General features: G+C 45.2%; 1 protein-coding gene and 1 long non-coding RNA gene across 6 annotated transcripts in view; one reads left to right on the top strand and one right to left on the bottom strand.

Moving 5' to 3' along the window:
• Positions 1-14,795, top strand: part of LOC104685980 — an 80,529-nt gene that overhangs the window by 14,053 nt on the left and 51,681 nt on the right. The gene's annotated exons all lie outside the window — the stretch shown is intronic.
• The window catches only part of CLYBL (citramalyl-CoA lyase), a 168,354-nt gene continuing 166,739 nt past the window's right edge, over positions 13,181-14,795 (bottom strand). For 2 of the 5 annotated variants that reach the window (XM_039561196.1, XM_019283021.2), the window contains exons 8-9: positions 13,723-13,822; positions 13,181-13,331 (exon numbers count right to left, since the gene is read on the bottom strand). In XM_039561196.1, the coding sequence (XP_039417130.1) occupies positions 13,727-13,822 (96 nt within the window). In that variant the 3' untranslated portion in view covers positions 13,181-13,331; positions 13,723-13,726. Of the gene's footprint in view, positions 13,823-14,795 lie in introns of all 5 variants that reach the window. The other 3 variants (XM_019283020.2, XM_019283019.2, XM_039561256.1) reach the window with 3 other exon arrangements.

The raw sequence follows: 14,795 nt of genomic DNA, 5'->3' as shown, positions 1-14,795 counted from the left end.
GGATCTGTGGCATTGAAGGTTTCCATACGCTGGCAGGGCAGGGACAGAGGGGAGTTTGGAGAGCTGCAGCCATTGGATGTAGCATGAAGGCAAAGGCCGGTACTGCTGGTGATTATCTGAGAGCCTTTGTTTTCACAACAAATTTCAGGGAAAGGATGAGGAGTGAAAGGAAGGACAAAGACCAGACAGCCTGAATGTCTCTTCTAGATCTCCAGCAAAGAATATGGGACATGCACCATGGCAGCTAACTGGAGCCAAGAAGCTCAGAGAAGTCCACCAAGAGGCAAGGGACAGAAATGAATGCAAGCCATCCTACACTGACCTTGAGCTCTGACTGAAGGCGGGTCATTTCTGCAGTCCCTACCCAAGCCAGACTCTCATTGGACCAGCGAGACTTTGGTTTCTGTATGGACTGCAGATTTTGAGGTCTGACACACCCTGTGGTGGCAGGTTTCTGCAAAAAACTGATGGTGCAAGGCCATTGCTCAGGGCTTCACCAGGAGAGAGCAAGCACAGGGGGAAGGGATGTTTCCAAATGAGAAATTTTTTTTTTTAAATGAGTGATTTGTTGGCTTCAGGCAAATGGCAGAAGGTTTTACTGAAAAGGCTTCTTTATGGGATTGTGGTTTAGCTTGGGGTAGCTTAGAGAAGTCTGTAAACCCCAGGAGCTCAAGGAGTTTGACAGGTTTGACAGGCCTTCCTGCTACTTATGAACAGGAGGCTGGAGCAAGTGTTCTTGAGATCACCCCCCTGTTTTCCATCAAAGCATGCTAGCAAGCCAGAGGAAGAGAGAAATTTTTTTCTTCCCCCATTTTATTTTCTTATAGAAAGACAATCTCAGAAATATTTTTTCTGGATCTTTAAAACTCTGCATTTTTTTGGCTCCTCTCAGTAAAAAATTCCCGTTCACCTTTCTAGGCTTTGGATTAGACCCTTCCGTGGAGCCTTGAGCACCTTAAAATCATTACAGCAATAATCATTAGCAACACACCAAAAACTGGAGTACATCACCTTTAAAGAACGTGGCAGCTCTAAAGAGCCACATTCTCACCTGGACCCCATAACCACTCTTAAGCTTTTTGTGTCCACTTAACTGTACCATGCTTCACACACTGCCTTGTCCCAAAGTGAGAAAAAAACGAAAGTAATGACAATTATAAAAATGATGGATGAAAGTAACTGAAACAATGAAAATGACGGTAGAGCTCTATGTGTGTCCGTGCAGTGATAGTAAGGGCTGCAGGTCCTGGTGCTGACAGGGACAAGAGCCCTCTTTACTCTCCCTGGGTCAACCTATGCCTCCACACCACCCCTGATCTTACTCAGTAAAGAGAATGAGTGCTTCTAATTAACATCAAATACTTGCCACATTTGCAAAGCAAAGGGCTTGGATTTCTGCTGTAACAGCAGTGGCTGCTGCTGCAATACTTAAGCCATCACTGGTCAGAGAGCAGTTGCAATGTTTGAGCTGGGGGTCACTGCCCTGCAAAAGGAAAGCCTGGAAAGAATCAGTAATTCATGAAAAATGTACACATAAGGAGGAATTTCCTATTTCTTTGGATGATAGTAATTTAATTTAAAAAGAAATCCAGTGACATCTTCCTATGAAATAAATGCCTTTTTGTAAATCTCTGTGGTGAAAATGTGCTTAGCTGAAAATCAGCTGAATTCTTCTTACTCTACTTTCTAAACATGCCTCAGTTCCTAACCCAGCTCTAAGCTTGGGAAACTGAAATGAGCTCTGATAACATGAACAGAATGCTTAGGGCAGAACAAACCCAAGAGATTAAGTCAAATTTGCCAGCCAAAGAAAGCTTCTAAGCTTTATCAAACATACAAGCTGGAGGAAACTCTGAAGCCAGCATGTGAAATCTTCCAGCCACGAGGAGCTCCTCAGACCTGGGGAACTCTCCTACCTCCTGAGGAGAAGGAGCAGCTTAGCTCCAGAGGCCAGCCTGTTATTCCATACCCTTATCCCTGGCAATATCTGACCAGCCCACCTTATCCAGCTGCCCAGCTGGGAGGCTCATGGGCAAGCCACTTTATTCAGCACCAGCTCAAAAAAGTAGAAATTATAATCCCATAGGCAAAGCACCAGAGAAGGCTAGCTGGACTGAAGAAAAGCAAACCCCTCAGTGTAAACCCTCTAGCTCTATTCTACTTTCTTATTTTTATTTATTTGTTTTTTATTTTAAAAATTATTCTTATTAAGGTCTTTTAATACAAATTATGTATTCCAGCCCTTTAATTCTCATACAAAGCTGGTTCCTGCTTTTCTGTGCTCACTGTGGTGGACTATGTCCTACCATTCTCAAGTATTTTCACGGAACAAATATTTCGTCCCCCTCCTGGATAGAGTCATGAAACCTTGGGCTTTCTTTCATGTCATCTTGACACTTACCTGCTTTCTTCAATTAGAGCAAAGCCCCAAACTACTTTGCTAGAACTGTGCAAACACAGTAAGAGGTGATCTGTATGCCAGAATGCATCATCTAAATCTATCAGACAAAGGAAACAGTAATGTTCCAGCTGTGTAAAGCGGAACTGACGTATACTGAAATTTCAGAGAAATTTCCACATAGGAAATGTATGCTAGAAGAAAAAATTCCGTTTGGTCCAACCTAGTATTTTATCACCTAGTGGTTCTCTCTCTGACTAGCTTTTCTCTCTGGAATTAAATGTTACCTCCCAGGTTTGCTCTTTGCAGGTTCAAATGAACCCAGGGGGTTGGAGGAGTTATCACCACAGTTCACAGATTTCTCGTGGTGAATATGGACCCGATGATGCTCTGAGCTGCAGCTAGCTGCATAATCATGCACATCACATCCTACAAATGAAAACCAGAGCATCCTTCACATACCTCTGTCATTAAACAGTTGGTTACAACCGTATGAAACTCTTCAGGAGCTGTGAGAATTTCCCTGTGGCTCCCAGTCTGGGATTTGGGGTGCACCTCCCCCTTTAGTCCTTCCTCACAAAGCATCCCTGCGCTGGTGACTGCCCTTTGCTTGACTAAGGGATGTCCAACATAGCTTTTCAATTTGAACTCAGCTTCCACTCCACAACTCATTTTTATTTTACTGGGATACCGGTGAAGCTGTAGCTCAGTAACTGATGTTAAGAGGAACTTTTAACACCTCAACAGCAAATGGAGGAGAATGTTTCCCATTAGTGGCTGAGGAAGTAGTGCTCCTGTAACTTCAGCCTTGAAAGCTAATGAAGCTCAGATTGTGGCCGTGGCCTTTGATGTAGAGATGCCTGAGGTCAGTGTAGCTTTCAGAGGTGCCAGTGCTATGCTGTGTCACTGCGTTTGTCTGGGCGAGGGCCCAATAACTCTAATCCTGTAATCATGTTTCTGTAAGCAACAGTATTTATAGTGCAGATAGTGGGGGATAGCTGCAGTGGTAATTAAATCAGGGATACGTTGCAGAGGAGAAGCTAATCCAACCCTGTAATATTTCCAGTAGAGGAAGTTACAGCCAACTACGTTAGTAAATAAGTAGCAAAATACTGGAACTGGTGTAGGGATTAAAATGCCATGTTTGGCCATCTAATCCATCTCCCTGCCAGGACCCTCATTCTGCCAGGGGAGTGATGTTAACATGCTGGCAAAAGTCAGGAAATACAAAGCTGTGCCTTAATACTGCATCCTTGGCTCCCACTAATACATGGGGAGGGGGGCTAAAAGCACCCACCGATGAGTTTGGCACAGCTAGCTTTGAATTTAATTCCTTCTCTTCAGCTGTTTCACAACCTCAGGCCACATACTATGTATTTTATGTCTTCTAATGTAGGCTGTTGTCTCCCAAGTGCATGTGAATTGTTGGAAAAACACAATGGTGTATTTCATTCTAGTGGGGGAAAAAACACATATTTGAGTAAATATGGTTTATCCAGGTGAGGAGAGCCTCCAACAAACTATTCTGCTGTACTAATGCGTAAGTGTATAGACATTTTTGTTATTTTATTTTGCACAATCCTCTCAACTCCATTATAGATAAATCTCTTCTTATGTATTATTTTGTTAAATCAGAGGTCTTTTATACCCTCACTGTGTTAAAGAGGAGAAAAAAATGAAAGTACTTGGTATACCCCTTTTTGATGTGGATATCTCTAACTGTGGTGGGGATTCTGTGTGAAAAATTGGTCATCAAGAATCCACTCTATATATCAAAGACTAAAGAAAAATGATGGTTTAAAGAAAATCTAATGTCAGACTGCAGACTTCAGTTGCATTACTCATAAATGCACGCATGCATATACACAAATAATATATTGTATGTATGGATATATGTATAGAAATACACACTCGCAGATGTATTTCCTTTAGCTCAGTGCCTGAAAGTCCATTTGTGGGCATCCTGATTCTTGATATATTATTTGTAAACAGAAGACCAGGGGACTGGAGTATTTCCTTGACTTCAATGGATGATGAGGCCTCAAGCTGTGCACTCAGATTGGGACCTCTAAGTATCCTGCTGCTACCTAACAGCTTGCTGAAAAATGACATAATTTGTGACATCAGCAATATGCTGCTTTAATAGGGGTTTATAAAATGGTTTCCACCCTTGTATGTCAGGACAAAAACATCTATGGTTACTAAATCTGAGGTGGCCCCCTCCTGTATTCCTCACACACCTTGCATCCTTTGTACTTTTTTGGCATATGTGGCTATAAAGTCCCAGTATGGGAAGAGTGATAAGAAACCATTCAGCAACATCTGTGCGAGAACTCCCGCCCCACCAGTGTCAGGGGAAGATGTCACTCTTCAGAAGAACAGTGGCTGCCAGCAGGAGGCTCAGCAATGCAGATTTTAATGCAGAGATTTAATTTCAAATACAATTCACAGTTTGTATGCAGTTGAAAAATGTTTATTACCACCTGGATGTCCAGGACATTGTTTTGGATGAAATAAATTTCAGTTTGGACAATTGCTGATTTTAAAGCATTTCAGAGCTCTGTAAACAAGACACTTTATATAATTCTAATGGTAACAGTGAAGAATACACCAATTTTAAAATCAGCCAAAATAATGCCAAAAAAATAACTGACAACCTTGGATAACAGGACATTAGTCTGAAATTGATTCAAGTAGGAGGGTTGTAATGACTTTTGCAAATGTTCCATTCTATAATACAGTAAGAAAAGAATGATTTGCCTCTGGGGTAAATTCGTTTTAAAACAAGATGCAAACAAAAACTCCTCATGTTTTAAAGGACATAAACATTGTCAGAACCTGACTGGGAGTAGGAGGAGAGTGCTTTAACTTGAAAGATTTGGTGGAGTCACTGCTGTGTTACTGATACATGAAATGAGATCAGTACCTGTCAGAAAACCCACCCTGGGAGTCACAAGTGCCCAGTCACACCTTCAGCATCTACTCAGATTTCTGGTTGGAGGGAGGCTTGACACACTCATGGGAGAGGGGCCTTCACACGTCTCCTTATAAATGAAAAGGGAAGGTACCTCAGAAGATAGATGATGTCTGCAAGGGAGTTTGTGGTCGGTGAGGCAGGGTTCCTGCCTCTTCAGAAGACCATAATCTGGGTTTTCCGGCCCACCACCACCTTGCCCTGAAGCAAAGGTGCACTGAGTTAAGAAGAACATGAAGAATCAGGGAGGGACCTTGCAAAAATACAGACTTCTTTATCTCTCTAAGTAGTAGTGTTGTAGGTCTTCCTTGTGGAAGGAAGGAAGGAAGGAAGGAAGGAAGGAAGGAAGGAAGGAAGGAAGGAAGGAAGGAAGGAAGGAAGGAAGGAAGGAAGGAAAGAAGGAAGGAAGGAAGGGAGGAAGGAAGGGAGGAAGGAAGGAAGGAAGGAAGGGAAAAAAAGAAAAGAAAAAAGAAAAAAGAAAAAAGAAAAAAGAAAAAAGAAAAAAGAAAAAAGAAAAAAGAAAAAAGAAAAGAAAGAAAATTTTCAAAGGGAGAAGCTGTTCATTAGTGTAGATATTTAGGCAGCAAACTAAGGTGCAAGCATAGCTTGAAAAAATATAGGGGTAAGAGAGTAAATTTCCTATTCTTCCTTTGTTCATTTTTTAAGATTCCTCTTTCTCCTCTTTTTTTATTTCCATCTCTGTACATTTTATTGCATCAAAAATTTGCAATAATATAAAAAATTCCTAGGTAAGACCTGAGGTAGACACCTAGTCTACCCCCGCATGAAGGCCCTGTGGCAAATGCTTTCCCTACTTGCCTTTTCTAGAGAAACCTCATCCCTTTCCTTTAGCAACTCATCTCAACTGGTCTTCAATTAAATTCTTTCTTGTTTTACAAATAGTGAAGGTGCTCATGGATACTGAGAACAAGGGATGACTCCAGTGCAGGGTATGAGAGAATAGGCATGCATCTGTCCTCTCCATCCCCATTCCTCAGCTATTTCTCAGCCACTCTCTACCAGTAATTGTCCCACCTCTTCAGCCACATCTCTGTTAACACTTACTTTGCAAGTTGTGTTACATGCTCATCTACTTTTACTTGTAGTTGGTTCTTTGTTCAGGCTGGTTACTGGATGCACCAGAGGAGAAGAAGCGTAAGGGCTTCCACAGAGCAGCTCCAGAGAAAAATCACCTCAGATGAGCTTCTGCCATGGGAAAAGATCGTTTGCCAGATATTTCAAGGCTGAAAGGGAGGCAAGCATGGAAGGGGAGATGTAAAGGCAGAACTCTGGGTTCTACCAGCTTCTCTTCAAATGCCATCGGGAGCATCAATGATGCAAAGAGGAAGCCACTGAACTCACAATGCAGTTGGGCTTCAGCCCTGTGTTTGCTTCTGTGGTAACAGACATGAAATACAGTGTAGAAGCAAAAAACAATTTCTGCTTTTACCCATAACACTGAGTTATAACTAACCTTAGCTCTCTGCTGATTTCTGCCCTGGTTTTATGCACATTGACTGTATCCGGAGGGAAAGCCATGGCTTCTATTTTCATACTTGGTTCTCACATGAAATAATGGGGGAAGAGGAGGAGGGGGGAAGATGCAGCTGCAAAAACAGTCAGTGAAACATAAAAATCCCAACTGTTTTGTTGTAGTTCTTGGTGCCCTTCAACTTCTGGGCACGGACAAGACCTCCCCCTGCTCAGGTTCAATATGCAGGGGAGCCTTGAGGCTCAGAACTCTCTTCCTACTTTTCCTAAGCCTTGCTGTCAATTGTGCTTTTGTTCATGGAAAAAAAATTAGCCCAATGCATGCTAATTTATAGCCAGGGAAGCAATTAAAAAAAAGTTTATTATCCTTTCCCCCCTGCCTCTCAAATGGAGTGTTACAGCAGCAGGGTTTTTTGGTAAACTTGACACAAACTGATGTCAGTGATAGGGAAGCAAGGCCAGGAACCAAGCACAGATCTTTACATCTTCCCTCCATGTAAAATGGGAAGCCTTCCAGTTTTCTCTGTCTGCCTATATTCAGGAACATACATGCCTTAGGAAAACCTAGGCACAAAGACACCCTTATTTCCTTAGGCTTTGTCAGTAAATGTGGTCTGTACACATCGCCCTCACATACCCACTTTAACAAATGCTTATTAAACATTAGAGAAAGAATTGCTTAATATAGCCACAATGTAGAGACATATTTATTTACCTTTTATTACTGAACTTACTATGTGCCTTTTTCTGTAAATTAGGCATATTCTTAATATTCAACAAAATGTTAGACACCAACTAGTCCATATGGTGAAGTCAGTTAACCCAGCATGCCTCTGGATTTTGCAACTCCTTGCAAAACCTTAGAATTGCACCAATAGAGGTTTTGCCATTAGCACAGGACTGGCCTTTTCCCTCAGGAGGAACTGTTTTTTTCAAAACTGATTGTAAAGAAAGCAACAGATGTCTCTACCTACTACATATTTTAAATGGTCTCTGAGCAGAGTCATGATGTGGAGTTGAAAGTGCCTGAATGCTTTCAAATGAGCAGGCAGCTTTCACAAGTACCCCAAAAGTCACATGGGGCAGGCAGGGATGGGCACCCTCTGCAGGGTGAGCTCCTTCTGAGGCACCTCGTGGGCAGAGACCACGGCTCTTTCCAGCACTCCCACCAAGTACCACAGACCTGGGGGAACTTCTTCCAGTAGTTTACACTAAAACACAAACTCTTTGCTGATGACACAAGTGCTGATGATTGAAGAGGGTGAAAGTCACTTTTCCCCCTGGGCTGTACTCTCGCACAGTAATACCAACGATGTAACCAGACAGCTCTTGCACGTCCACTGCCACTAGTTTCCCCCTCATCTTGCAAGTATTTAGTTCCGTATTGTACAAGCAGAGGCCTCTCAGTGACAAATCTGGAGGCAGGGCTGTCAGTGAAGGTCGGATTTGCAGCGACACATGCACTACTGACTGTATCTGAGCTGCAATTTTAGACAGAGCAGGACATGGAGAGGTAGCATGAAGCATTTCCAGTGGCATCCCATAGAGTAACAGACCTGCACAAACACTACTAATACATTAGGGACTACTGCAAAAGCAAGCCAGGAAGGAAGTCAGGTATCTGTAAGCCTAGACTAGGTCTTCAAAGCAGTGTGAATGTCTGCCATAAAGTCTAGGCTATTGCAGGCATGTCTCACACAGAGACAAGGCTTTTACCTTCAACAAGCTTCAGTTCAGAAAATTCTTAACTGGTGTTTGTGCTTGATAGCACAGCTTTGATGACATTAGCAGCACTAGAAGAAGTAGGAATAAAATTCTAAACATAAGATCCAAAGCTACATGGAGTCACACTTCAAATTACAGAGGCCCAAGAAGGTAGCATAGGCATTTATCACTCCTCATTCTCATCAGGATGATCAGCTTCAAACGATGCCAGCAGGCAGTGGGCACCTACAACAGCTTTAGAAACAGGGCCTCTTGCACGTCTGAAGACATCATTCTGAGCATCACCTTACGGTATTGCCTTTGATATCACATATTGGGAGCTTCAGAATTAATTGGGGAAGCAATCACCCTAAACATAGCAAGGCTGTCTGATCTCTCCCCTGCTTGCAGTGTGGGCGCATGCAGGACATTTCCACTGTGCAGCCCATTCCCAGCACCCCAGTGCAAGGAGGAAAGCCCCCACTCTGTTCCCACTGAGGGACACCCAGTGCTGGGAGGCAAAGGGAAGTTGAGGAGCACCAAAAGGACAAGGCCAAGTGGGGACTGTGACAGGGAGGGAAGGTGTGATGGAAATGGAGAGCACTAATTTCTGTGCTGTCCCTTTGTCACCGTTGGTACCAGGCTGGAGTGTGTGTGTGTGTGTGTGTGTATACCACTCTGCAGGTGGCCTTTCCATGGGCACCCCGGTCCCGACTGAAGGGATTCTGTGGGCCTGAGGGTGGCTGGAGGAGACCGTTTTCGTGGCAGAATAATGAATGTGATTAAATCACCTCTTCCTCCTTTTGACTTCCTTCCCGTTTCCCTTCCCCCCTTCCCTTTCTCCCTGGTGTCCAGGGCTGTTGGCAGCAGCCCAGGAAGGCATGGGACTGTGCCGATCCCTGCGAGACCAGGGGCTGCGCTCCATCCATCCATCCATCCATCCATCCATCCATCCATCCCACGCCCGGTCTCAGGGCTGCAGCCCGGCAGTCCCGCGGCAGTGCGGAGCGCTGCGGGGGCTTCCTCCTGCCGCCCGGGCACTGCTGGCAGCTTCTCAACTCCGGGTAAGGAGGACACCCCTCCCATCCGCAGGGCACCTCGTGCAAATGCCAGCATCCCAAAGCCACCCGAAGTGTTCCCCCCGCCCCGCCGGGCGCTGCTCCCCGGGGCTCCCCTCCGCGGGGTGCGCGGCTGCCTAGCCGCAGCAATGGGGACAAATAGAAAATAATATATTTGCCCGCACGATTTTATATTCCCTTCTTCCCACTTTTTAATATTTATAATAGTTGTTATAAACTAGCCCTGCCTCGGGGCTTTGCCATGCTCTGAACCTGAGTGAGGTGAAAGTGGGAGAAGAGGGTTGAAGGGATGGAATGGATGAAACGCAGTCAAAGCTGGTTTCCCCCCCGACCCCCCTTCCTCTTTCAATTCAAAATCAGAAATTACTGCCCGAGGAGCAGATACTCCGTTTTATTTGCTCGTAAAAAAAAAAGTTTTCAAAGCCTAATTTCCACCAGATACATTGATTTTCCGTAAACAGAATTAAAACAATACGCTCGAGTAGGTGCCATTAAAGCCAAGCCATTTCTGGCTGTTAATCACGGGAGAGAAGGATTAGAAAAGTCAGTAAAGGAGCACTGAGCTCGAAACGCAAAAATCCAGAGTTTAGGAAGAATAAACTCAGAGGGGGCTGAAGCAGCTCAAGAAACACGGAGCAACCCTTAATAAGAGTTAAAATTCAGCGTCAGGTTACTTCTCGATATTGCAAGGAATACGCCGTTCCTGTAAGGGATCTGTGGTTGTGAAGTGCATCCCTTGCTAAAATACCGTTTGATGTTTCTGTCGAAGAGAAAACCAAAACAATCTTTTTTCCTTTTAAGTCCCGATTTCAAAATCAAAACCAAACAAAAAAACCACCCCGGAAAAATCCCTCTAAATTTCCAACCGCAGCTTTGAGTAGCTGTCCTGGCGATATTTGCTTCAACCCTCACAGGCGCAGTACCCCTGTGTTCCCGGGGTCTCCCTGCCCTCCCTTCCGCCTTTTCTGCTGCTTGGATGGTCTGCAATGCCCGGCTAAATAATTGCTAGAATTTGAAAAAAAAAAAAAAAAAAAAAGAAGGGAAAAAAAAAAAAGAAGGGGAAAAAAAAAAGCCGGGAAAATGCGCACCAGCATTCAGGTGCTAACCTACTTATTTGAAAGTAATTTATTTTCCATTTTGCCCGATTTCTCCCTTTAAAACAGAACGCTGAAAGAAAGAATAAGTGCTTTAACATTTCAGTGTTGTGCTCTGGTAATTACTTTTTCACTTTTCCCCTAAGTTCCAATGTGAAAACCTCACAGGGGGGTCTTTGCTGTAGCAGGGCTACAGTTCCCAATCCCAAGCGCAAGATCTGCAATTACAAACCCATTCGGTGCCCTTCCCTATCATTAATATGCACAAAATCCTGCTGCTAATCTTATAATCTGTTTTGTTTCACCAATTGCTTGCCTAGCACCAGGCGGGAAAGAAAAAGAGAGAAAGAAAAAGAAAGAAAGAGGAGAAGAATAAAGCCGGAAAATCACAGAAAGCTTCGGAAAGTAAACGGGAAAGCCAAATAAATCGGATTTTATTTCTGATAAAGCAAAAATCGTTAAGGCTGTTAAAAGGAAGCAGGATTTTCCGCTGGAGGCGCGGGTGTCAGGGAAATTTAAGGAAAAATCTGAATATATCTAGCATTTTATTAGCATATTCGATTTCTCCACGTACGGGTCACGAAGTTCCTTAAGCAGTCAGCTGCAGAGGAGGGAGGGTGCGTGTAAACACCTCAGGAGAGTGTATTAATATCCTCCAGTTTGACGAGGAACAGGAGGCGCCGAGCGCGGGCGAGCTGTGGGTGCGGGTTCGGGGGCGCTCCCGCCGCCCCCGCGCTGCCCTCCGCAGCCGGGCTTGTCACGCCTGGTCATTAAGACTTCAGTAAAACAATGAAGACATTAGTTTTTGAAATCGTCCCCATCCTACTCCTCCCTCCCCCCGCTCCCTCTTCCTGAGCGGCAGTAAGGGAATAAAACCATCTACACCACACGCGTCCTATTGAGATTAATGAAAAAATTATGCCAAAAAAGAAAAAAACCCAACCCACAACAAAAAAACAACCCCAAACAACCCTTATCTCATATATCTTATCCTCCGTGCCCTGCGCCAGGCCTCGCCGCCGCCTTGCCGCGCACCTGATGATTTATTAACGCAATCTGCGGGGAGAACGACACGCGTGCCCGGCTACGGCTCGTCCCAGCTCATCTCCTAAGTAATTGTTTCTCATTAGTTCTGATAATGTTTTAATAGTGCCGCCCATAATTTAGTCAGCCTGGAATTAATAACGGAGGGTGTCCTGAAACGCACGGGGGTGAGGGGGAGCTGCAATATAAGCAGGTAGTCTTTAATTAATCAGATTAGCCCGGAGGTCCCCGCGCTGTAAGGGATCCCCCGGCGCAGCGCCTCGGACTGGACCCGGGGGGCGGACGGGGAGAGAGGGGGGTCGGCCCTCGCTGCTCATCCCCAAACTCCGCGGAGGGGCCGTGGGTGGGGGGCTCTGCCGCCGGCCCCCGCCCGCCCCGCGCCCTCAGGGCCGCCCCGGCGGAGGAGGGCGGAGGAGGGCGGCCCTCCTGCTCCCCGGGCCGGGCCCCGCCGTGTCCCCGCCGTCCCCGGGGGGCCGCCCCCCGCCCCGCTCCTTCGCCGCTCCCGGGCCGGGCCCCGCCGTGTCCCCGCCGTGTCCCCGCCGTCCCGGGGGAGCCGCGGAGAGGCGCTCCCGCCGCCCCCGCGCTCCCTTTCCCCGCTGCGGCCACGCGGGCCGGTTGGCGGGGTTCTTCCTCCCCCCTTTTCCTCTCCTCTTAATTAAACCAAAAATAACCCGAAATCAGTAAAATCGCTGCTCGGAGACGGAGGGGAAACACGCTAGGCGAGGAACGGGAGGAATAAAGCACTGTGGCTTCATACGTGAAATGGCCATGGAGGCGGTGAGAAACGAAACTAAAAAACAACTGTTTTCTATTTACAATTTTAAATAAACAGAACAGCCTTCCCTGCGGTGTTTGTCTAAGTGCAGCAGCATAGCTGCTGTGTAGGTCATGAAAAGGTTGGTGCATAGTTTAAAACTTCCCATTCTGTTAATTTCTTAAAGAACAGTCGTTCATAGTCTGAACACAAAAGCTCATGATTTAATGAGGAACAGAAACAAAATCTCTGATTGTTGGTGTTTCAAACTTCATTGGAGTCCTCTGGCAACCACAAGTTGATCCTCTGCAGCTTCAATACCCTTTAGCCCTCCATATAAGAGTACATGCTGAATAGAGGACAATGCCTGGTTGTTATGTTTATTTACCCTTACTACAAGCTGGGTTAACCTCTTCAAAACAGCTTTACTAAGCCCGTTAACCACACAGCCCACATGATCTGTAGCCGTATCCCTAATGTGATGTAAATCTGACTCAAGACCATATGCACAAGTTCTGCTGCATTGTGTCTCCAAAAACTACAAGTTTATTGCCATCCAACCCTTCCCGGGCCGGACGCTTCCAGGAGGAAACTCTCTGAATAGCGACTGCTTAAAAAAAAAGAGAAGAAAGTCAAGAGTCCTGCATTGTTGGTGCATTATTTTTAATGGCTGTTGCACATTTACAGAAGGGTGATGTGTGGGGAAAGCAAAGCTCACATGGTAAAGATTTTCATCACAGTTATTTCAACTGGTGCGTCATTATTTGAGGCTTTTTCCTTTCTGCCAGGAGTTCTGTATCAGAGTGGGAAGAAGCACAGATAGAAATAGAAACAACTGAATCAGTTTTCTTCTGCTGTTTTAACAGAGCTCAGGCTTATGTTTTGCCCTTCTCCTTCAGTGAAGTCATAATCCCACGTTTGTAGTAATTACTGTGATGTCACAGAGTTGGTGATGTAACTTCATTGTGGGCTATGAGTAGATCATGGGCCATGCAGGAGTGAGCAGTGGTTTGAGTTGGGAATAGTTTTAGTAATTAGCAATTCTGGTAAGCAAACTATAACAGATCTGCAAAATGGAAATGAATTTCTGGTTAAGCTTGACATCTTTAATTTCACCTCCCCCCAAGTATTATAGTCATCTTTTAAAACAGCTACTGGGGCCCCATGGAGAGAGCTTCATTTACCAGCTCATTTTTTCTTGATGGCTGTGGCAAGCGTAACAATGTTCTGTGCCTGCTTCAGTAATGGCATGTCGATCATGCTCCCGCGGAAAGTAAACGCTCCCTGGAAAAGAGAGAATATGAACTTTCTGAGACACCTTTGGAAATTGTAGTTGGCATGTCTTGTTCTTTAAAAACACATCTGTTTGCCAAGAAACATCATCTCCCACAGGAATCCTGAAGAAGTTTTAGAAGACAAACTAATCAAGACAGGGAAAATGCATTTTAAGAAATGTGGAGGGCAACAAGCTCTCCAAAGAGGAGGCAAAAAGAGAGAGAAAAGAGAAGTCCAGGGTGCAGCTGGCCTGTTTCAGCCTCTGTAGCTGGCAAGCACTGAGGACCAAGAGCAGTGAGGCCGTGCGTGCCAGCTGGGGAGAGTGGCTGGCAGACACCACACCCGGGGGCACCTCTGCTCCCCACCTCCAGCATAACCATCCAGCATCCATCCAGGGCTGTGCCACAGGGCCAGCGGGAAACTGCCTGCAGACAGAGGGCAAAGCCAGAAGTTAACAGTGTCAGTAAACAGTAATGGGTGTTTGTGGGGGTGAAGCTTTCTTGACTCAGGGTTTGCTGAGGTTGTGCTGCTACTGCACCCCTCCATTAGGTCTCCAGTGCTAAAGATAGGCCGGGCCTGTGCCGAGAGCCAGTTATTGGGATGAAAGCTGGAATAACCAAGTGGATGGGACAATAATAGTGCCCAAATCTCCTCTGGAGCTGAGATAAAGCCTACCTGAGCACCACATACAGAGAATTACCCCAAGTGGATGCAGAACTACTCTGTGTGCCTCAGCGGCAGTGACCTGAGAGTTAGGATAGGTTTCAAAGGTCACTTTGTATTTCTTAGGATTTTTTGTTGGTACCATGGTGACAAGTTTAAAACAATTAACTATGAATCATAGTTAAATCTTAAACAGAGGACATATGTTTTAAATAGTGCCAAACCTGACTTGTGCCCTGTAATCCCCATGTGTTGCTGAGGTAGGATTTGGAAGATAAAACACTGCACTAAGACATGCTGAAGTTCAATAGACAAAAAA

Source organism: Corvus cornix, chromosome 1 (assembly GCF_000738735.6).
Source record: "Corvus cornix cornix isolate S_Up_H32 chromosome 1, ASM73873v5, whole genome shotgun sequence".
Classification (NCBI taxonomy): Eukaryota; Metazoa; Chordata; class Aves; order Passeriformes; family Corvidae; genus Corvus; species Corvus cornix.
The sequence above is the reverse complement of the archived record's forward strand: the minus strand, read 5'-3'. Positions and strand labels throughout refer to the sequence as shown.